Source organism: Mugil cephalus, chromosome 8 (genome assembly GCF_022458985.1).
Source record: "Mugil cephalus isolate CIBA_MC_2020 chromosome 8, CIBA_Mcephalus_1.1, whole genome shotgun sequence".
Classification (NCBI taxonomy): domain Eukaryota; kingdom Metazoa; phylum Chordata; class Actinopteri; order Mugiliformes; family Mugilidae; genus Mugil; species Mugil cephalus.
The window spans coordinates 4,148,708-4,171,795 of record NC_061777.1 but is presented as its reverse complement, the minus strand read 5'-3'; the positions used below and the strand labels follow the sequence as shown (position 1 = coordinate 4,171,795).

The following is a 23,088-nucleotide window of genomic DNA, read 5'->3' as shown; positions in this document are numbered from 1 at the left end:
AAATGCCAGCATCAACCGTTTCCTATGGGAGCAGAACAGTGCATTGAAATAAGATGAGCAACGTTATCACTTCACCTGGTTTGGTGGTTTTAATGTTGTGGCTGATCAGTGTATGTGTAGATCAAGGGCCACATACAGTCCCAATTTGATCTCAAGTGGGCCGGACCAGTAACATAACGGCATAATAACCTATAAGTAACGACAACTCCAGATTTTTTTTTCATTTGTTTTAATGCAAAGAAGAACACAAATTAGGAAAATGTTTACATTTGATAAACAATCCTTTAAAAAAATAAGCGCTATCTGGGCACATTGCTGTCTGCTGTTCAGTCCCAGATCTCAGTGTTGTATATGGTCCACATCTCTGACCTAAACCGTGGACAAATTAGAAACAGCAGGTATTTTCTTTGGAAGAATTGCAGTCTTCTATATCATTTTTGCAAATTCATGCTGCGGGGGCACATGTTTGACACCTGTAGTGTAGATGGCAAACCGTTTAAGATGTTGTTTTATTTTTAAGTCATAGTTTGTTGGGGAATGTGGTAAGATTTTAATCTGAAAATAAGCTAATTAAGTTGATTAAATTAGTATATTATGAAACTCATGATCAGACGCTTATTTATCGCAGGCTTTTATTTTGAAGGGGAACCCGGAAGTGTGCTGTCGTGATTCACGCTGATGTGACGCTGCCGTAACGGTGAGTCTCCGGCTTTTCACTAAAAAATATTCACTAAAAAAAATATCTTTACTAAAAAATATTTATTTATTCCTTGCAAACTGAGCTTTCGTGTGTGACTGCGGCTTTTTATTTTTTATTTTGTATTTTTACCTGCAGCCCACGCGCTGTCCCGGTGTCTAGACCTCGTCTCATACATAGTCTCTGGTCCTGAGCTAATACGAGCTAGCAGGTATGAAAAATAAATGAGCGAGGCGTTGCAATTTTAAATATTTATCTTGTGGTTTAAGTTTAAGCCTGCGAACTGCTACGAGCTCAAAACGAGAGGTTTTAAAACTTCACAGAATCGTAGCTGAAACGAGCTTCGTTCACGACCTTCGTTATCATTTAGTTGTTGTTATTTTGCAGGTTCATTTATTTATTTATTTATGTATTGCGACGTGATGCTGATACATAGGAGGGATTTGAAGATTGTGCATGGATGTACAAGAGCAACAACACAAAAAACAAACAAAAAAAACAACAAAAACAAACAAGGAATCTATAAACGTCCTGTGTATTGTCCAGAAAACGCATTAATATGATGCATATTCACAGGCTGTGTGGACTAATATTACTAAATATATGTTGAAATATGTGGATGCACCAAATAAGAGGCATTTTCTTTTTATTTATTAACGCTATGAATTTACATACATGTACAAGGACCAGTCACAACATTAAAACCACTGACAGGAGGAGTAAATAAATTTAAGTATTAATGTTCTGCTGGGAAACTTTTGGACCTCGTATTCATTCATGTGGATAATGTAGGCAATAAGAATAAAACATACACACTTTAATGTAAAAAATAAAGAAAATAATAAAAAAATATGTACTGGTATAAGTGAACACGCGTTCCGAGTTGAATGCTCTATAATTGCTTTGAATATGGGCTATTGCACAGCAGGAAATCATTGCACACAGTCCAGAGTCCAATAAATATATAAGGAAATCTGCACAAATATATGAAGTGAACATGAGTTACTTCACAGTATTAGCAGAAATATGGGTTTTTGCACAGAAGGAATGGATCTAACCAACTGACTCAGTTGGATAAATTAGATAAAAAAGACCTACACAATATTAGGAAGGTGGTCGTAATGTTATGCTTGATCTGTGTATTTGCTCTTCTGTACTGGTGATTCTATGGTGCAACTGTTTCAAACTAAAACGCTACAGGAGCAAAATGAAAACGAAACAATCAAACCAAAAGTTTATGAAATAAATGTATAATTTGGGGGAGTGATTAGAGATCTCACAATTTGTGTTCGGTTTGTGCACGTATTTTATTGATGCTCAGTTGTGTGAGCTTTTCTCTTTTCTATAAAGTCCTTTTTACTCTCTCTTTACATGCTGTATGTACAGGGGACTGGGGTAAAAGACAGAAAACTGACCATTTTCTTTGTCTTTTAAAGCAGTACATTCAACAAATACCTTAAATCCCTTTCTGTCGTCTGCTCTTCAGGAAATACACCCAAGAAGAAACCCCCCCTACCAGTGATGGTTATGGAGGATGATGGACGTCCCCTCACGCAGTCAGAGCCAGGCACCCTGCCAGTCGTGGACGGACCGGAACGGCTGGTCCGCGGCGGCGGCTTCACCTCCAGGACGTCCCTGCGATCCTCTCCCCGGCTTTCAGCATCTCAGCCTGGCCTCACCGTCTGACCAGAGGCCCTTCTACGACCACCTGCAGGCGTCCACCCACGACTTCCAGAGCGGCCTCACAACCTGTCCACCCAGAGACTACACAAATCACAACATGCTGTGTGTGGATGATGCTCACCAGAGCGTGCAGCGAATCCTTCCCGGTCCTCATGTTTCATCCACGAGTCCACCTTTAAGCCACGGCACAAATGCACCTCTGCATTCTCTTCCTCAGCCTTGCAACTTCCAACACATGTCACTTTATTCCTCTCAAGCCGCATGTCCCCCTCTCCAGCCCTTGAACGCACACCAGGTTTTACTGAATGGACCTCGGTCACAGCATCAAAATCATCTTCCCGTCAGCCCTCCTTTATCTGGATATTATGCGAACCAGTGTCCACAGTCCATGCCCCCGCCTTCGTTTGAAGGGGAAAAGGTGGAGTCTCCTATAAGATACACTTTCAACCATACCTCACCCACCTCTCCTGTGCAGCAGCACCAGCAGCAGCAGCCTCAGTGGACGCTTCCACCGCAGTCTAGAGGTGTGTTTTCAACAGAAACATGACACGTTTACATGCATTCACAGTGTGAATGTATCCCCATGAAAACAGGCCACTCGCTCACCGCTTTTATTCCGGCTCTTCTGTTTCTCCTCAGGGACCGGAAACGAGTTCGTTCCCAGTGCAGCTGCACAGAACAGGGACATCGCTCCGCAGGTGAGGAAAAATCTGATGGGATCGTTTCTATAATTCCTCAAGTGAGTTCCTCACAGAATTAGGGGAATTGTTTGTCACAGAAATCTTCATATGTGTTCATGCTGCTATAATAACAGCTACAGGGTACTCGGTACTTAAATCCAACCCTGAAGCATAAACCAAACTGTAGCCTCAACTTTATTGAAGCACATGCTGGTAATGTTTGTTGCAGTTATGGTATTATTTATTTAGAGTACTTGTTAATGCAGCACATGTCTAAGTAATATTCATTTTGAGACACTTTTCTCATGTCTTCTAAAGAAAAAAAAAAGTCTTAAAATGTATTTTCTCCTGCGTCACATTGTGTTTATCCGATGTACCAAAATTGAAATCTCACCAAAAAGTTCAGGGCCACTACTGGTCTGTAATGTCCTGTTGTGTTTGTTTGAGAGTCACTTGTTATATTTCCTGCATATTTTTTTTTCCAGTCTCCCAACTCTGAGTCCCGTTATGGTCTGGACCCAGAGCTCTTGCCCAGCGCTGTAAGTTCTTCTGTTCACGTTTCTTTCATTTGTTGGCTAAAGCTTTTTTTTAATTATCAAGGAGAGTCATTTCTATGGGGTGGGGGGTGGTCTAGGTTGGTGCTACACGTCTAAGTAACATCCACATGGATGAATGCCAGGTCCCAAAGTTTCCCATCAGAACATTAAATTATCACAATGTGCTCGATGTTATTTACTTCTCCTGTCGCTGGTCATAATGTTATGCCTGATCGGTGTGATACCTTTCTACCTGTAGGTACTACATTTACGCACTAACTTCACCATGACGTTCATGTTCTGAGGATCAGAGCCACATCTGCTCAGAAATCCTTTGCTACTGAATGAAATATTCAGTATGAATGAGTTTATCTGTTTGCCTCAGGTGAAGGTGATGTCAGACGACAGAGCAGCGTGGGAGGACAAGGTCTTCGTCTCAGAACCTTTTTCCCGTCTGCCTCCTTTGGCAACCACTTCCTGTGTCATCGAGGACAGAGGTGTGTGTCTGCGTCACGGAGATGTGCTCCATAAAAAAATCATTTCATCCATTATAGAGGGACATCATACACTGATAAGATGAGATTTAAGCCTTTTGTCCTTCGTGTCTGTTGAACTGTGTTGCAGGTAACGCGAGTCCCTCCGCCATCCGCTTCACCTCCTACTCCGTCCCCTGTGAGGCTCAGTCCGTGCTGCTCAGCCACCTGCCTCTGGGAGCTCTGGTCACTCCTCTGGTGAAACAAAATCCTGGAGAGGTTTGTTTTTAGCTACTTTACATACGTTTTTCAACATATACACGGAGAAAATTAACAAAGAAAATCCATATTTGTGTGGGACTAGCGCTACCTAGTGGCCTCTAGTAGTCTGTAAAACAGTTGTCCAATTTGCACACCATCATACCATCACATGTCTTCAAGCACAGACGTCTCGTGGGGCAAATGCATCGGGGTTCGAACATCACTAATTGAAAGTACACAGTGTCTTGGGAAGATACTTGTGTGATAGTGAAGCAATAAAACAACAGCTTTGCTACAAGTAACTCATTTGCTTTAGTGGAGATAGAAACGTGCCGTTGATTTATTTGTGTGTTTGTTGTCTCTAGAAGCCCATCCCACTGCGTAAGGAGGCGGAGACTGTTTCGGGCTGTGGACAGTGTGGCGCCTCCATGTGTCCAGCCATGAGCTGGCAGGACTGTGGTCAAAGGTTTTACTGCCCCTTCTGCGGTAAACTCGGCGAAGGTCAGATTTAACAGGGAGAACTTAAATGTTTAAATGTGTTAAAGACAATTTCTAGGTGGAGAATAATTGAACGGATTTAATTTCTCTCCTCTGTTGCATCTTAGTGTCGTGGCAACACTACCAGCCCACCAAAGGGGTCGATGGGCTTCGTGTTGATAAAGACAAGAGGCCTGAACTTAGCTTGGGGTCATACGAGATACTCAACTCTCAGAAGGTTAGTTTCATTCATCCACAGTTGTTGGTTTACGTTTCGTCCTTTTTATCGGCCGATATTTGCATTTTTGCTGATACCAGTAAAAAATACAAATATTGGCATCTTTTTTTTTTCTTTCTTTTTGCTGCTGGACACATGCAGCCCATACATGAAAGGAAAATGCTTGTGCTCTACCTATTTTTACCTGTTTAGATGTTTTATTTTTGTATACATAAGTTAAATGTTCTTTGAGTTGAATAAACATTTATGTTTTTGGTTAAATTGAGACTTTTTTATGATGTAAACAGAAGGCGAAAAAGCAGTATCGGCTTCAAATATCAGCCAAGGCTCCAGATCTCTAGTCTGCACAATAGCCTCCAAAATGGAAATATTCAACAGCCTAATTTAATTTTATACGGGACACTAGCATTTGTGTAGATTTCTGTAATGTGACATCATTCAGCTATTTTCTAATCAATTTGCTAATTTATCTTTTTTTGTGATTTTTTTTTTTATTTTTATTTCAGGGTGAACCCGCTGCCCTGCTTCTAGCCATAGACGTGTCTGCCTCAGCGCTGAGAGGGGGGCATCTGGAATTTGTAACGAAACAGATCCACACGCTGCTCACCTCTCTGAACAGGTGCAACCCACACCCCTCCACCCCTCCACCCCCTCCACCCCCTCCACTCACACACCAACTTCCACAGCCTGCTCAGTGGCCTTCATATGCACAAAAACTGATCTCGTTTGTGAAGGGAGGATGGGGACTCGCTGTCGGATGTCCGTGTCGGTTTGATAACCTACGACACCAGGATCCACCTGTTCGACCTCAGTCCCGACCTGTCCCGCCCGCACATGCTGGTCATCACGGAGACGGAGGACCTGCAGCTTCCTGTGAGGGAGGGGCTCCTGGTGTCCCTCAAAGACTGTATAAGCAGCATCGACAGGTAACAGACCTGCACAATATTAGGAAGGAGGTCATAATGCTATGACGATTCATTGTTTGTTTGTGTAGTCTCCTAATCATTTTCGTTGCCTCTCTTTGTGTAGTGTGTTGCAGCTTGTTCCTCAGTTCAGTCCAGAGTGTGGTGGCTCTGATGGCGTTCCCATGGAGCTGCCAGTCAAAGCAGGACTAGCCGTTCTACAGGTCTGGGCATCTAACCTAGATGAAGCCATAATTTATATTCATGACCTTCTCTTTGTGTGTTTTGGATAATGGGATAATCATCCTGATTATTTTACCTCGAACTAGGGGCTGAGTTGTCCTGGGAAGCTGCTGATCTTCCACACTGCCCCTCTGGTAGAAACGGGACACGCAAACTCCTCCTCAGGGTTCTTCGGCACCAACAAAACAAAGGTACATGTAGCCTGAATTGCGCCTGGTGGTGCATGGGAGGAAGCAGGTTGTAGTTTTTAAGTTAATTATATTATTACCTTATGTCACGACCCAGCTCTGGTAGGAGTGAGAAAGGAGCGTGAAACGATTAAGACAACAGAAAGTGCAGCAAACATTTTGACCCAGTTCTTGCTAAAAAAATTAAATCTCAAAAGAAAAACACATCAATAAACAGCCCCAAACCTAAATGTGTCTATACAAACAAGATTTAGACAGAATGACCAAAAGAATGTATAAGAGTCCAGCTCTTAAACAGACAAAACCAAGTGTTTAATGACTGAATTTTCACAGACTGATAAGTTCAGAAGCAAATTTAAAAGAACAATAAGCACAGACTCACACTTGTTAGAACAAACTGCAGGAGAGCTTCCAGCTGAGATGGGAACCCCCAACCAAACGATCCATTTAAGGAGCGTGGCGATCAGTCTCCAGAGGAAAATCTGCTCCACCTGGGAACTCAACAGGCAGCAGCTTCTAATGAAGCGCATATCAAAGTGCAAAAAGCTGCAGTTCATCAAGTGGCCACTTGAGGCTCCAAAAGAACAAATCCCCATAGACCCCCATGTTAAAAAGCCCAACGTTACAGGATTATTAAATATGTTTACAACCTGGTATAAAAAAATATTTTGGTCTCAATATTTTATTTCACTGTGCTCATTCATTTATTTTTTGTTAGGGTTTTAAATTCTGCATAATTAAAGGCGTTCCCGCTTTGAGTGACAGGTGGAGAGTTGGGTGGGCGGGTCTCAACGTCCACTCTACATTAGCTCCGCCCCAATCCCAGTGTGGGCGGGGTAAAGCTCATCTAACAAGGCGTTCCTTGTCTCTTGTTCTTCCCAGTCCATCTTCCAGCCATCAGAAGTAGCCGTCTCACTGGCCAAGGAGTGTGTCCTTCAGGGATGTGGGGTTCACCTGTTCGTCCTTTCTCAGCATGATGTGGGCGGCGCTTGGCCAGGACACATTCCATATCTGACGGGGGGAGCTCTGCACACCTACAGCCACCTCCAGGTACACGGTACACCTCCTCCACTGGGATCTGCATGAAATTCATTGTTAAAGGCGTCCATTTGACTAAAATTTCCACTGCAGGGGGAATTGGACAGGGAGCGTTTCAGCTCCGACCTAAAGAAAGCTGTAGAGACGGACGCGGGCTACAAGGCTGAGCTCAGGATATTTGTCAGCAAAGGTGAGAGACTGGTTTGTTGTAATTGTGCTTTTTTTTTTAAAAAAAAACACATGCGATTCCACTATTTGTGGCCTTTCTCACCAGATTTACGCGTGTCCGGCTGTTATGGACTGTTTGTCCCCGGACCGAGCCCCGGACACGTCACCCTGGCAACACTTGACAGGTGGACAACGCTGGCTGTGGAGCTCGCACACAACAGAGCTCTGGATGAGACCAGAGGGGTTGCCATACAGGTGGGTCACATTGGATCTGTTAGTTGACATTTAAGTGTCTATTAGTAGTTTTTAAAGCTTTCTATGCATAGTTCAGGAGTCAGGTCTGAGATGTCCCGGTGTTTTGATAGAGGTTGGTTCTTTTAACCGTGTCCTCTTCTTTCCCCTCCTGTGCGTCAGGTTGTCCTGTCTTACAGCGTCCAGTCAGGAGACCGGAGGACCAGGGTTCACACTCTGACCTTACGATGCTCACGTCAGCTACAAGATACTTTCCGTCACTATCAGGCCCAGACGCTGCTCGCTTTCTACTGCAAGAAGAGTAAGAGACTTTCATTGTAGATGTTGATGTAAATATTTTATGAATTTAAATCTGCATATGATAAATTATACAACGTGTGCCAGTAATAAGTTTGATCCTCTTAAAGAAAAGTAGCTCACAGCGTCTTGAAGGTATAAATAGTTGTAAAATAAATAGTGGATCGTCTTCTCCTGTGTCTTCAGTGTACTGTTCAGTGCTGGAGCGCCCTCTGCAGGAGCTGAGAGAGGAGCTGCAGACGGAGGTGACGGAAGCGTTGGCCTCCTACCGCAAACACTGCTGCTCTGCTTCAGTGTCTGCAGGACAGGTAAAATTTTAATTTTCATTTCATTTAAACTGGTCTAATAAAACGGTTCGGGAGCCATTAAAAAACGTTTCAGAAAACACAACATTTCGGAAAACACAACAACATTTCAGAAAACACAACGTTTCACAACACAATGGCATTTCAAAAAGTACAACAACAACATTAGATAACACAGCATTTCAGGAAATGACATTTCAAAAAACAGCAACATTTCATAAAGCACAACAAATTTTTGGAACACAACAACATTTCAGAAAACACAGCAGAAAACGCAACAACTGTTAAGAACACAGCATTTCAGAAAACACAACAACGTTTCAGGAAACACGTCAATGTTTCAGAACACAGCAACATTTCAGAAAACACAACGTTTTAGAACACAGCAACTTTTCAGAAAACACAACAACATTACAGAAAACACAACAACATTACAGAAAACACAACAACGTTTCAGAACACAACAACTTTTCAGAAATCAAAAACGTGTCAGAGAACGAAACGAAAGTTACGTATGTAACTACGGTTCTATGAATCCTGGATGACCGCCAGAGGCGGTGCTTCAAGCACTGAATGCATCCATCTCGCGCATGCGCAGGTCGAGTATTATACCAACAAAGTCACCTGTGACCCTGATGACCCCGGTCACCTATATCTTCCGGTGACATCAGAGGATCGGTTCCTGCAGAATCTTCTCGCGAGTGCACGAGGATTCTGAGTGACGGAACGCTCTGGCGGTCATCCAGGATTCATAGAACCGTAGTTACATACGTAACTTTCGTTCTATTTCATCCTTACTGACCGCCAGAGGCGGTGCTTCAAGCACTGGATGACCCATAACAACAAAGTCACGAAGAATTCCAATGCATACCTCATTGAGAGGAAACAGCAGAGTCAGGCAACAGGACCACACCCATCGGATGGGGGGTGGCAACATTCACCCGATAGAACCTGGAGAAGGTACTTGGTGATGCCCATGATGCTGCATCACAGATGTCTTCCAGGGGCACACCACGCAGGGCCGCCCATGATGTTGAGACGGCCCTGGTAGAGTGGCACCTCACCCCTGACGGCAGGGGATGACCACCTCCTTTATATGCGTGGGTGATGACGTCAACAACCCAATGAGACAGTCGTTGTTTGGAGAGAGCACAGCCTTTCCTAGGACCACCATAGCAGAGGAAGAGCTGGTCTGACCGTCTTATACCTGCGGTCGCAGTTACATAGGTTCTCAGAGCCCGCACAGGACACAGCAGTCTTAACCTGTCCTCCCCTGCTGGGGGACAAGTTGTGCTAGGTGGATAGGTCGATTGAGGTTCAATGACGACAGAACCTTCGGGAGAAAGGCTGTGTTTGGCCAAAGAGTAACCCCTGAACCATCCGAGTTCCACCTCAGACATGAATCACTGACGGATAGAGCATGTAGCTCTCCGACCCGCTTTGCTGAAGCAATGGCAAGGAGAAAGGCAGTCTTAACAGAGACCCACTTCAGCTCTGCCTGTTCCAGGGGTTCAAAGGGAGGCAAACACAGAGCATCTAGCACCAGGTGCAGATCCCATGCTGGGGCACGCTGTGCTCGTGGGGGTCGCAACCGCCACGCCCCCTTCAGAAAAAGTGACACCAATCTGTGGCACCCTACTGTGTCATTTTCCACCCGAACATGTCGAGAGGAAATGGCTGCCACATACACCCTCAGAGTAGCCGGGGACCGACCCTTATCCAAGAGTGACTGGAGGAACTCCAAAATCTTAGGGATTGAACAGTTCACAGGGTCCTCACCCCTGTCTGAACACCACTCAGTGAACAGCTGCCACCTATTTTCATATTGCAACCGGGTAGAAGGCGCCCTGGCATTCAATATGGTATTACAGACAGAATTTGAACACTCTGTCAGTAGGGGGTTGGGCCCTGCAGCGGCCAGACCCATAGCTGCAGGCGAGGAGGGTCGGGATGCCAAATCTGGCCCTGTAACTGAGACAGGAGATCTTTCCTGTCGGGGAGGCGCCATGGTGAGCTGCGGCAGAGCCTGCTCAGCAATGGGAACCACGTCCTGCCTGGCCAAAAGGGGGCTACCAACAGCAGTCTGTGGCCCTGCTGGAGGACCCTCTGTAGCGTTGGAAAAATCAGAGGGATTGGCGGAAACGCATAGAGAAGACTGTCTGGCCAATCGTGGGCAAGAGCGTCCTGACCCAGAGGGCTGCTCTCTTCTGTCAAAGAGAACCAGAGAGGGCAATGGGTCGACTCCTCCGTGGCAAACAGATCCACCTCTGCCTTGCCAAAGACCTCCCAGATTTTGAGAACGACCTCTGGATGAAGCCGCCACTCCCCTGGCGGCGGTTTGTAACCAGAGAGGAAGTCGGCAGCCTGGTTCTTTTCCCCGGGCAAATACATTGCTCTCAGGCTGGCCAGACGTGGGGCTGCCCACAACAGCAGGTCCCGGGATGCCTGCAACAGTTGGGCAGACCTGGTGCCCCCCTGGTGGTTTATGTGGGAGACGGTTGAGACATTGTCCGACCGTATAAGCACATGTCGGCCTCTCAGGAAGGGAAGGAAGAAAAGCAGTGCCCTGTGCACAGCCCACAGTTCTAGAACATTGATATGCACCGAGCGGTCTCGAGCAGACCACAGCCCCTGAGCTGTCCGGTTCTGCCACACGGCGCCCCACCCTGAGAGGGAGGCATCTGTTGTGATGGCTTCCCGACGGGATGCAATGGAACCCAAGGGCATGCCCTGAAGGAGAAATGATCTCTCTCTCCATGGGGCCAGAGCAAGAAGGCAACAGCGTGACACTCTGAGTCTCCTGTGCCTGTGCCATCGAACATCGAAATGAAAGCTGTGCAGCCACCTCTGAAGAGGACGTAGCGACAGCAGTCCCAGAGGAACCACATTGGCAGCAGCCGTCAGTTTCCCGAGGAGGCGCAAAAACTCCACATAGCGCAACCACCTGCCTTCCTGAAACAAGAGAAGGAGGCGGAGAATGTCGTCCACCCGCTGTGGTGACGGACAGGCCTTCATGGCGACTGAATCGAGAGTCATTCCGAGAAAGAGTGTGCTCTGCGAGGGAACCAGGCAACTCTTGGTAAAATTTACCTTCAGGCCCAGTCGGGCCACGTGGGACAGAAGATGTGTCGTGTCCAGGGCCACCTGAGATTGGGACGGTGCACAGATGAGCCAGTCGTCCAGATATGGGAGGACCTTCATGCCCTGCGACTGCAGGGGTGAGAGGGCTGCCATCATGCACCTGGTGAAAACCCGTGGGGAAAGGGAGAGGCCAAACGGGAGCACCCTGAACTGGTAATGACGCCCGTGAAAAGCGAACCGCAGAAACTGTCTGTGGTTTGGAGCTATGGGGACATGAAAGTAGGCATCCTTCAGGTCTATTGATGTAAACCACTCCTCTCTGGCCACAGTGCGCAGAACCTCTGCATTGCTGAGCATGTGGAACCTCAAGACCTTCAGGAATCTGTTGAGACCCCTCAGGTCGAGGATGGGACGGAGTCCGCCGTCTTTCTTTGTTACTAGAAAGTAAGTGGAGTAGAATCCCCCTGGTTGCAACAGGGGATCTACTGGCTCGATGGCACCTTTGTCCAGGAGGACGGACAACTCCTGGCTGAGGGCTTGGGCTTTTGCCGGGTCGCGTATGATGGTCATCTTGACCCGGCCATAGGCTGGGGGCCGGCGTCGGAACTGAAGTTTGTACCCGTGGGTCAAGGTGGAAAGCACCCAGGGGTCCCTGGTGGAAGCAGCCCAGTAACTGAGCTGCTGCTGGGAAAAACAGCCGACGACCGGCCCCTGGGCCTCAGCGCCGGGTCCCCCGGCCTCTAGAGGCTCTGGGGGCACGACGGGCAGCATGAGAGGCCTGAGGTTGCCTAGAGGGCAGCTGCTCAGAGGCCCGAAAACCCCGTGCCTGCTGGTGGGCAGGCAGTGAAGGTGTGCGCTGAGACCTGCGATAGCTACTGGGATAAGCCTGTGGATGAGGCCGGCGCTGGGGGGCAACTGAAGAGCTCCTAGGGCCGCTAGGAGGGGCATATTCCTTTGAAGCTCAGACAGCTGAAATCGAGTCTGTCTGGCTTGAACTGTGCGGTTAAGCGCCTCTAGAGCCGCAGACCCAAATAGCTCCCCAGGTTCCACCGGAACACTGCGGAGAGTTCTCCTACATGCATCAGTCAGAGGAGATTGCGCCAGCCAAACCTGACGGCGAGCCTGGACGAGAGTGGGACATCAATCGCCCCAGCTCTCTAGACATCAGCGCGAATGCCTGCAGGGAAGCGTCGCTGAAATTGTGGACGGGAGCATCCACTGTAGTCTCCTGCAGGGATGCTGATAGCGCGAGCAGCAGGTGGGACATAGAATTACCTATGCGTCCCATGCGTGCCGCTGCGTCATAGGCTTTACAGAGTAGGTCATCCGTAACCCGACACTGGGGACGAGGACACCTCGCATCTGGCCTCAGAGCCTCATCAGGCGAGACAATCAGAGCAGCTATAGGGGGCTCAATTGCTGGCATGCGGCCCAAGCCAAATCTGGGTGCATCCTGCATGGCTGCCAGGGTGCGGCCATCAGATGTTGCATGAGAGAGAGTTCTAGAATCCCTCCAACATGCATGCAACTCCCTCAGATACTCTTCTGATGGGGGGACAGTAAAGTTAGTGTGGGATGGACCACGCCTGAAGAAAGCACTGGCTGGAGCCGACTGAGCTTGCGGTAGGTCTAACTGCAAACGGGCCAGGGCCATACGAATGATGGCTCCCATTGAGCCATCATCAGAACCACCAGCGGAGCTGTGGGTCGATGAGCAGGAGCCTGCCGCGGAAGCACGGGAGGTTACATCCTGCGCAACCACTTCCGGCTCATATTCAGCAAATTGAGTGGCTGACGCCGCCATGGAAAGCACATCTTCCTCCGGCTCCAAGGTGGCCGCTGGAGGCACTGAAGCAGCTGGCTCCCCTGCACTAGTCCCAGACTGGAAGGTTAGGAAGAGGGATTTCATATTATTAATTTCTGTTGTTAACTGGTCCACCTTGGAAGCAAGGCTGGACTCCTTAACCCTCTTCCTGGAAGTGGGGACTGCTGTCTCGGCAGCACGACGTTTGGGCCTGCCAGACCGAGTTGGAACCACTCCCTGTGCTGGGGTCAGCTGTTCAGCTGATGGGCTGAGGGTCAACAGTTGTTCTACCTCAGCTAGTCTGGCAGCCCTCACTGCCCGGGGCATGAAGCTGCAGTTCATGCAGGCGTCATCTGAAAGAGCCTCCTTCAGATGCTCAAGGCCGAGGCATGAGGGACACAAATCATGGCCATCTTCAGGCTGCAGAGAAGCCATACAGGCCGAACAAGAATGGTTGCCAAACATGGTGACAACCAGGAAAACAAACAGAAAGCAACAGACAGTGGGAGAGGGAGCGAAACCGCCGCCGTCACCAGATAAATGTTGCAGGAGATGAGTTAGCCTCAGCGGGAACACTGCTACCAACTACAAAATCACACCTATGCTGGGAGCGGGAGCGTAAGCACTGCCTTCACCAGTTAGGGGTATTTGCACAAAACGGGCACAGTCAAAATGGCACCACAATACACAAACTAAGGTAGGCCGAGCGAAAAACGCCGGTAATAATTAATAGGGAAAGAAAAGTATCAAACGGTCAAGAAAATGACCGCTGATGCACATCAATCAACTGAAATACCAAGTGCAATGCAAATGCCGGGAGAGGGAGCGAAATCACTACCGTCACCAACAAGTGAAAAATGCAACACAAAACGAGTACAATTGGTTGCACCGATAGTCAACGGCAAGCACACGCAATGCCTACAGCTAATTGGCAAACATTAGCGGTACAGATGCTGGGAGAGGGAGCGAGGTCACTGCCTTCACCAGCAACTGAAAAATAATACAAATATATAGCGGTACAAATGTCGGGAGAGGGAGCGAGGCCACTGCCTTCACCAACAATTGAAAATATAATACAAATATATAATACAACCATATACCGGTACGAATGCCGGGAGAGGGAGCGAGGCCACTGCCTTCACCAGCAAACGAAACAACAAAACAAAGCGAATGCAAAAGGGTTGCACCGATAGTCAGCACTAATGGCAAGCACACGCAATGCCAACAGCTGATTCACATAATATTATGCCGGGAGAGGGAGCGGGAACACTACCTCCACCAACAAACAAACAAATACAACCAACGAGTAACCGGTTGCACTTAAGAATGTATATAATAGAACGAAATAAACTTATCCAACCGAGGATGAAAAGCCGATGCGGATGTGTCCGCGGCAAACCACAAACCTCTCGGCGGAGTCCGTTGCAGCCTTTGGAGGGGCGAGCAGCTCGCGGCTCCGACGAAACGTCGCAAGGCTACCGGCAACGAAGCAATAGCCACTTAGCTTTAGCTAGCGTAGTGGCGTGCAGTTACCTGCGAAGCGAGAAGATGAAAAGGAACCGATCCTCTGATGTCACCGGAAGATATAGGTGACCGGGGTCATCAGGGGTCACAGGTGACTTTGTTGGTATAATACTCGACCTGCGCATGCGCGAGATGGATGCATTCAGTGCTTGAAGCACCGCCTCTGGCGGTCAGTAAGGATGAAATAGAACAACATTTCAGAAAACACAACAACGTTTCAGAACACAACAACTTTTCAGAAAACACAACAACGTTTCAGAACACAACAACATTTCAGAAAACACGATGTTTCAGAAAACTCACCAGCATTACAGAAAACATAACGTATCCGAACACAAAAACATTTTGGAACACTACAACATTTCAGATTATGGAAAATGCAGAGACAGCTTAAAATATAACCTGGTGTGATTGGTTGTTTTGCTGCCAGTCAAGAAATGAGGCTTTGTGAATTATCAGCTACGTGAAAGTGTAGATATTACGATGCAGCGTGTACTGTCCACCTTGTGGAAATCAGATGTTGACAAATTTCTTGTGCATGTCTTGTGAAAAAAAAAAAAGCAGAAATTTGTCATGATGGGTTGAAAGCATATCAAGAATGACACAGCTGAGTAGAAACGGGAAATGACGTTAAACTGCCGGGTTCTGTCCTCACTTCAGTTTATATTTCATATTATATTATACTGTCCAATCAGAGATGAGAAGTGTTGTCCATAGTCTTTCCATAATCTGTATAACCTGTGTTTTGACGTCCAGAGACACCGTACATTACAGACATTGAATCTTTGACCATGCTCTGTTTGTGCCCCCTGTAGCTGGTCCTTCCTCAGCACCTTCGGTCTCTTCCCGTTTACGTCAACAGTCTGAGGAAGAGTGAGGTGCTGCTGCCGGGCCTGAGGAGCTCCATCCACCACAGACTGCAGCAGCGTTGCCAGGTGCTCAGCATGGACACGTGCAGCACCGCCGCACACTTCTACCCTCTGCTGCTGCCTCTGGTCAGTGTCAACACACGGGAGTTTCCCAGAAATGTGCGACACTTGCTTTGTTTTCACTTTTGTGTCCAGTTTATCACAAACCAGCTCCATGGAGTTAAAGTCTAGAGACTGGGCCATGGTCCACTCCATGTTTTCAAGCTTTCCATCTTGTTTTTATCCTGAGGTAGTTCTGGTAGAGCTTGGATTTAAGTTTTGGGTCATTATGTTGCTGTAGGATGAAGCTCTGACCGACTATACCAGAGGATACTGTTTTAAGACATTTGATCGGTAGTAGATTCCCCTGTGAACCCAAACTTAACCAATGCAACATTGGAACAATATTGTATTAATAGTATGATGGCACCCTTAGTAGAAATTATTTTGCAGCTCATTCAGAAGACTTGTCGCTAACTGAAAAAGCATGTCAGCGTTTCTGCTAAGTACAAAGTTTGTCCTGACCCGTCTCCGTATGAAGTAATCTTGCCATTAACTCAGTTATTATCCATGTTACATACAGAATATTTTAACCTCCTCAGACCCCACGTCCTCATATGGGGACAAGTTTTCGGTTTATGGAAGCTTATTCTGCTTCATTTAAACCTCATTAATGGTTTAAACTCATTACTCATTTAGACTCATTAAAAAGTCAATGCACTGGTCGGTGTAAAGACATGATAGCGGGCATTTCAGCAAAATCCTTTTTTTTCATTTTTACGGTTGAAACTTGTCTATTTATGCTTATTAATGTAGTTTGGCATGACATGCAAATTTAACAAATTCTATCAGTAGTAAAAAGCTACAGAGTCGCTAATGAGGACGTTGGGATTACACGTCCTGCTCAAACATGATGCTTAGTTTCTATACTTCTTAGCTCCTTGGAGAAATTATCGGTGCCTATCAAATGCTGGAAGACATTTATTTTGTTGAGTTTTTCACTCCTTTGTCTCCACCAGCCGCTGTCGGTCGACGGCTCCCACCCCCCAAACCCAGAGGAGGCGCTGCGCTGCTCTGCTGCCAACCTGGAGCCCAGAGGTCTGTATTTGATCCATGCTCCTCTCACCCTGCTGCTCTGGGTGGGCACCCAAGTCCCAGCATGCACTCTGGTCGAGCTCTTCAACAGCAGCAGCTTCTCCTGCCTGCCCTCTGGAGAGGTGAGAGATCACACGTACAGGGCTAATCTATGACACAACTGAAAACTGGAGACAAATTAAACTGCAATAAAAGTTTAGCTGTGAAGAGTATTTTGTTCATGATGATTTAATGGAGAAAAAAGAAAGAGAGGATTGTGATAAAAGAGAAGAAGACAAATACTCACGCAAAACTTAAATATCGCAGTGAAAATCTGGAAATAAAAACCTCTCAAATATCTAAAGCTAAAACATTTTTTTCTCGCTCATGAGATGTTTTTTGAGATGTTTTCTTTTTATTTTTTTGGACATTTCCCCATCACCAGACTCACTGGAGATGACGCAGGGAGTCATGTGACCAGTTCATTCATTCAGCTGAAGTCTTGGTCTGGTGTGACGAGAATTTAGGAGAATTTTGGGAAAAGACAAAACACAACACATTTCAGTGGAAACACCTACAAAGAAATTTTATTTTGCGAAAAACTGTAATGGAAACGCAGCTACTGATGCATGTCACCACTGAGCTCTGCTTTTTTTTTTTTTAATAATTTCTATCCATGTGTTGCTTCAGACCAAGTTGCCAGTTCTGGAAACCCCTCTGTCCATCCACGTCCGGTCCCTCGTCAACACACTGAACTCACAGACGCCCTGCAGCCGCAAGGTGAGTTTAGTTCACATCTCCTCTGTCGCCTCCTTTTGGTGCATTCATATCATATCAGCTGTTACCAGTAGGAACTGTAAAACTATAACACCAACCTGAACCTCATTCCATCTGAACAAGGAGGATACCTGAAGCTTTATATTTTAAATGCTCTTAATAAAACTAGAAACACTTCACTAAACACTAATACGAATTTTATTTGTTATTTCACTTAAAATTCTGGTTCTGTTACTTGTTTGTTCTTGTTTTTAACCTGTTGAAACATTCTGAGTCTGAGATATTTTGAAGGTTGTTCAGAAAATCACAACCTGCAAATGTTGAAACAAAAATTTAAATGGTGAGAGAGGTTTTGAAGTAAAGTTTGTTGATGCTTTTACATACGTTTACATTTTCAGTAGAAATAATCTGAATAACAGAATTATCTTTATTAGGAATAAAAGTGATTATAATAGTAATCTTTATTTGTAAAGCACTTTGCAACACTACTAAGTGCTTCACAGCAACATAAAAATCCATTGGTACGTAGAACAACGCTAATAAAATCTGAACCATTAAAAGAAAAACAAAACAAATTAAGACCTAATTAAAATCCCAATTAAAACTCACTTGGACAAACCCAAACCTGGGTTTTAATTAGAGATTTAAAACCGCTCGCTACTTCTGTTCTAACTGAAGTGGATACATTGTTGTTGATATGTTTAAAAGGAAAATATTAAAGCTCCTAATAACCATGTAAACACTGGATGTGACGGTTTAGAAACAGTTTTCAGTTTCACAGGAGGGACATAAACTCCATGGTAGAAAAATAAGATTAACAAGCATTAATAAAGCAGTTTTTCTTATTAAGTGAATCCTGTGTTATTATTAATAAAGTGGTGCAACCTCTTCATCTGTTGTGTTTCCAGCAGATTTGTTGCTCTACGGCAGGAAGAGCAACTTGTACATGTCAAATAAAAGTACTATTGTGATAATATCTTGTTTTAGTTTTAGGGTTCTTTGTAAACCAGTGGTTCTCAACTTTTTGGGGGATAATTTCAAGTGCTAACCTGCCTACAGATGTTTCACAATAAGAGCATTATTAAGACAGGAATGGTGTACGCCCACTGATAATTTGTGTTAAGTTTGTATTAACAGCATCATGTTCCCCCCTTTAGTTTAGGTAGATGAAGGTATCTGTGACAAATAGTAAATATAGTAAAATAATCCTATTTCTATAAATGTCATATGATCTTTTATTTTCACGGACCCCTTCCAATTACACCACAGACCACTAGGGGTCCGCTGACCCCCCGTTTGCCAATCACTGCTGTAACAACAAATGAGAAATGACTGAATGTCCCTGGACGAGAAGATCTCTCAGGCCTTTCAGACTCTGACCAGACTTCCTGTTTGCAGCTCTGGGTGGTGAAGCAGGGCGACACCTGCGAGGAGGCCCTGCAGCGCCACCTGGTGGAAGACAAGAGCCCCAACGGAGGAGCGTCCTACGCCGACTTCCTCTACCATCTCCACATCAACTCCGTGCGGCTGCTGCAGTGACGAACCCGAAAGCTGACGCCGCAACAGCATGTTTGCCCCATTCGTTTTCTGTAACCACATGTGGCCGATTTTAGAATCACCCCTGAACCTGACGAGCTTGTCTTTGGACGGTGGGAGGAAGTGGGAGTACCCCGAGAGATCATGCAAACTCTACACAGAAAGACCCCGGTGGTCGGCCGGTGGATTCAAACCCAGAACCTTCTTGCTGTGAGGCTTCAGTGCCAACCAGCGTTAGACGTTACTGTAACGTTGGAGGGACGAGGAGACGCATGGGGACATTACAAAAGACATGTCATTTATTTAAAGACTGCAGTGATATAAAATGTGTTTGTGTGGCGAGTGCTGTTCTGAATGGATCTGTGTATTATTGAAAGTGTCTTAATGATGTTATTTATTCTGAAATCCTGAGAGTTATGTGTGTGAGTGACGTGTGTGTGGATTATGTCCAGTAAATAAAGCAAAGGCTTTACTCGACCTCAGACATTTAAATTGAGTGTTTCCTTCCTCTTCCTTATAACAATTAATTATGAACTCATCTGGATGCATTTTCACTTCTACTCAATTTCTGAACCGCAACGTCGCTGCAAGTCTTTTGAACGTGCTTACCTGGAAGGAAAGTCTGATGTCTGTGGGGTGTGTAGTTTGGGATTGTTAGTAAGGACCTAAGAACTATAAAAACTTAAGCATCATCTTTGAACAGGAAGTAGTTCCTGGAATAAATTATGTCCTCATGTGTGGACATGGGGGTTATTTCAAATAATAATATAAATATTAATATTGTAATGATGTCACCAATATGTAACAAAATATAAAACTTCATTTTCATGTCTGAACATTGCTGTGCAAAGGCAGAATTGCAAATAATAAGTCCCAATATCCTCATTTGAGCATTTGCTAATTAGCAAAGTTGTAGCTCATTGATAGAATTTGCTTGTCATATTAAACTAGAAAAGATACACCAACTAGTATCTAGTTATGAGCATAAAAGTTTAAATGGAGCAGAATAATCCGCCACAAACCTGAAACTTAACGTCCCCATATGAGGACGCAGGGTCTCAGGAGGTTATGCTTGTGCGCTCATCAGCGCTGTGTTTTTTTTTGCCACTTGGGTGTGCCATCGTTTTTGATCCAAAACGGCAGTGATGGATAAGCAGGCGGAAATCACTGACTGTTTATACTATGGACAAACCGACTGTGACGTCACCCATTGGATTCTGAACCTTGAAAATGAAGTCCATAAGTGGCCCCTGGTCGCCATGTTGGATGAACTTTACTCCGCCCACACTTAGATATTCCAAATATGGACATGGGAGCCGTGTTGGGGCGGAGCTAAATCAGCCGGGACGTAGAAACCCGCCCACCCAACTCTCCGCCACATGTCAGTCAAAGTGGGAACGAGCTTATTTATGCAGGATTTTAAATCTAAATAAAAAATAAACGAATGAGTTAGAAAAATTCATCTCCCGCACAACTGTCATGAATAGTGAAATAAACTACTGAGACCTTGTACCAGGCTGTAAACATGTTTAATAATGCTGGAAAGTTGGGTTCTTTAACATGGGGGTCTGTGGGGATTTGCTCCCTTTTGGAGCCTCAAGTGGCCATTCGATGAACTGCATTTTTTTTTTTTTTTTTTTTTTTTTTTTTTTTTTTTTGCATTTCCGCATTCGCTCAGACCCAGATGTAACCGCTTGGCATAAATACTAAAGCGGAATCACGTTAGTACTAAGCGGACCAATCACAGCTCTTGCGGTCTGTTACAGGTGCACGTCGGGCTATGGTGTCAATTTAACACAGCAGTCTTTCTGCCTATAACCATTATTATTGTAAGTTGTTCATAAAATGTTTTGTAGAGGGACTGTAAGCATTTTATAATTAGATTAGATATATACTTTATCCAGAGAGAAGGAGATTTGGAGTTGTCCTTTTATTTATAGGTTATTCTGCTATTATGCTGTTAAGTTATGGCCCCTGAACTAACATGAAGCACCACTGACGTATACTTGTCAAAAAAAGGAAACCAGTTCATTAGCTTTCTATTTTTATGTTTAATTACACTACACAAAGTGCATTTAACCTGTTTACCATGCAGTGCCAACAAAATTTCTTTATTACAGACTTACAGTGTAATATACTGTACAGTCTTGGGCCAGTTTCCCCACACGTCTGTTGCCTGAATCCTCTCCTTCTCCATTTAACCCCTTAACTTTGTCACAACGTCCACCTCGACTACAGATAAACACTTGCATCTCTCTCTCGCACACACACGCGCGCGCGCGCACACACACACACGTGGCGCTCACAAACAAGCTCTCTCTCATATTTGCCCGTATTTGGAAATGCGCACCGTGCAGGCGGGAGGTGCGCTCGTTGCGCCCTCAGTCCAGCAGAGGGCGGCAAAGAGGAGGATTAGAGGCGCTCAGTGGTGAAGGCGCAACAGAACCAAGAGGACTGCGTGAAATCAGCCAGACTGACGAGTACGAGGCCGGAAAATGCATGACTGTCTCCTTCAAAGTAAAAATGAAAAAAAAACGGAAAACATATTTTTTCTTTCTTTCTTTTTTAACCTGGCACACTTGAACAAAAATGGAAATATGCTGCTCTCTACTTCAGACCTGTTCAAGTATTTTATACACTACTGTCTACTCCACAAGTTCATTTTTACTCTTGCGCTTTATATAGTTACACATACTGTGTGTAACTATACCCTTCTGCACACAGATTAAACAGCCGTTCTGACACTTCGCCATTTTTCATAAACTATTTTCACTACCTCTTAATATTACTGCTATTTGCACTAATACTAAAACAGAATTCTTTATTTGCATTACTGTTAATACTGCATATCTGTCTTGCACTGCTGAATTTGTTCATTTGGTTGTATACATACACACAACACACAAACATGAAGTACCTAACACACAAACACAAGATTTATTTATTTATTTTTAAATTGTGATCATTTTTTTGGAGGTTTAAATTGCTGGGGTCGAATTGACTCCAATAATAATTTTTAAAAAAGGCAACATTTTCCCCTCATTCATAAAATGCTAAAATCATGGATATTTTTTTTAGGATAGGTCATCCAGTGGAGACGCGTCGTCCATGTTTTCCACAGTCTATGCGCCACACAAATATTCATTACTGATGTGATAATTACCTCAATTAAACTTTTATTGTGGACTTCCCAGCAGGAAGTGGATGTCGGTAGCTCAGCTGACTTGATGACAGAGCTGCAGCTGCTGTCAGATAGTAGAGAGGGAGGGAGGGAGCACCACCCTGGCTACCTCGTCTTTCTATATCAAACCCCTCCGTCACTCGGCGCCTCCTAAACGGCTCTCCACCGCTCCCACGGCCGGCTATCTGCTGGGCGGACCTGTATTTTTCTAACGCAGTATTTAAGCCCCCAAAATATACACAGATATATATCTATATCTAGATATATTTGGAGTTGATTAAGGAGAAGAAGCGAGAGACAGGGGAGAGACATGGCTACGACAACCTGTACGCGATTCACAGACGAATATCAGCTATACGAGGAGCTGGGGAAGTGAGTAGAGCCGGTGGATGTGTCAGTGTGCTGGTGTGTGCATGTGCACGGCGTCTTCTGGAAATGTGTGTGATTTGGATGAAAAACAAAACAAAAAGACATTTTATTTTTTATTTTTATTATTATTTCTGCAGAGCTGATCTGAGTTGATTGACTCTGCAGGCCAGCAGTGTTGTTGCGAGCGACTGTGCGAGCGTGTGCGCGCTTTTTAGGGATGACAGCTCTCAAAATACGCTGCTCTCTGTCTCTCTGCGTGTGTCTCCGTGTGCATGCATGCACCGCTCATAATATTTGCTCGTGTTTGTTTCGACGTTTGCACAAAAACACGCACCCAATACAAAACGCACGGACGCCGTTTGCACACTTTCACGCGTCTCAGCAACGTCTTGTGGC

At 45.3% G+C, this 23,088-nt stretch overlaps 2 protein-coding genes across 36 annotated transcripts in view; both read left to right on the top strand.

Annotated features, from left to right (window-relative positions):
• Positions 1 to 669: 669 nt before the first annotated feature.
• On the top strand, positions 670 to 19,634 carry si:dkey-13n15.2 (protein transport protein Sec24C). 2 transcript variants are annotated; one of them, XM_047593080.1, is made up of 22 exons: positions 682 to 697; positions 836 to 908; positions 2,184 to 2,904; positions 3,020 to 3,078; positions 3,546 to 3,599; positions 3,982 to 4,093; positions 4,221 to 4,348; positions 4,696 to 4,831; positions 4,936 to 5,045; positions 5,552 to 5,664; positions 5,780 to 5,971; positions 6,075 to 6,171; positions 6,277 to 6,381; positions 7,261 to 7,428; positions 7,510 to 7,606; positions 7,691 to 7,839; positions 7,999 to 8,137; positions 8,320 to 8,441; positions 15,663 to 15,842; positions 16,775 to 16,972; positions 17,520 to 17,609; positions 19,005 to 19,634. In XM_047593080.1, the coding sequence occupies exons 3-22, from the start codon at positions 2,232 to 2,234 to the stop codon at positions 19,143 to 19,145; spliced, it is 3,063 nt and encodes a 1,020-aa protein (XP_047449036.1). In that variant the 5' UTR covers positions 682 to 697; positions 836 to 908; positions 2,184 to 2,231; the 3' UTR covers positions 19,146 to 19,634. The 2 variants fall into 2 exon arrangements, with proteins under 2 accessions (XP_047449037.1, XP_047449036.1); XM_047593081.1 differs by lacking the exon at positions 836 to 908 and having other exon boundaries at positions 670 to 697.
• A 2,778-nt stretch (positions 19,635 to 22,412) lies between these two features.
• The window catches only part of camk2b1 (calcium/calmodulin-dependent protein kinase (CaM kinase) II beta 1), a 75,018-nt gene continuing 74,342 nt past the window's right edge, over positions 22,413 to 23,088 (top strand). For all 34 annotated transcript variants that reach the window (XM_047591069.1, XM_047591058.1, XM_047591073.1 and 31 more), the window contains exon 1: positions 22,413 to 22,695. In XM_047591069.1, the coding sequence (XP_047447025.1) occupies positions 22,634 to 22,695 (62 nt within the window). In that variant the 5' untranslated portion in view covers positions 22,413 to 22,633. The remainder of the gene's footprint in view (positions 22,696 to 23,088) is intronic.

Coding starts and splice junctions, on each gene's coding strand:
- si:dkey-13n15.2 (XM_047593081.1), top strand. CDS start 2,232: ATGATGGACGTCCCCTCACGCAGTCAGAGCCAGGCACCCTGCCAGTCG. Junction 8,138..8,319: donor CGCTTTCTACTGCAAGAAGA/GTAAGAGACTTT, acceptor CTGTGTCTTCAG/TGTACTGTTCAGTGCTGGAG. Junction 16,973..17,519: donor CCTGCCTGCCCTCTGGAGAG/GTGAGAGATCAC, acceptor GTGTTGCTTCAG/ACCAAGTTGCCAGTTCTGGA.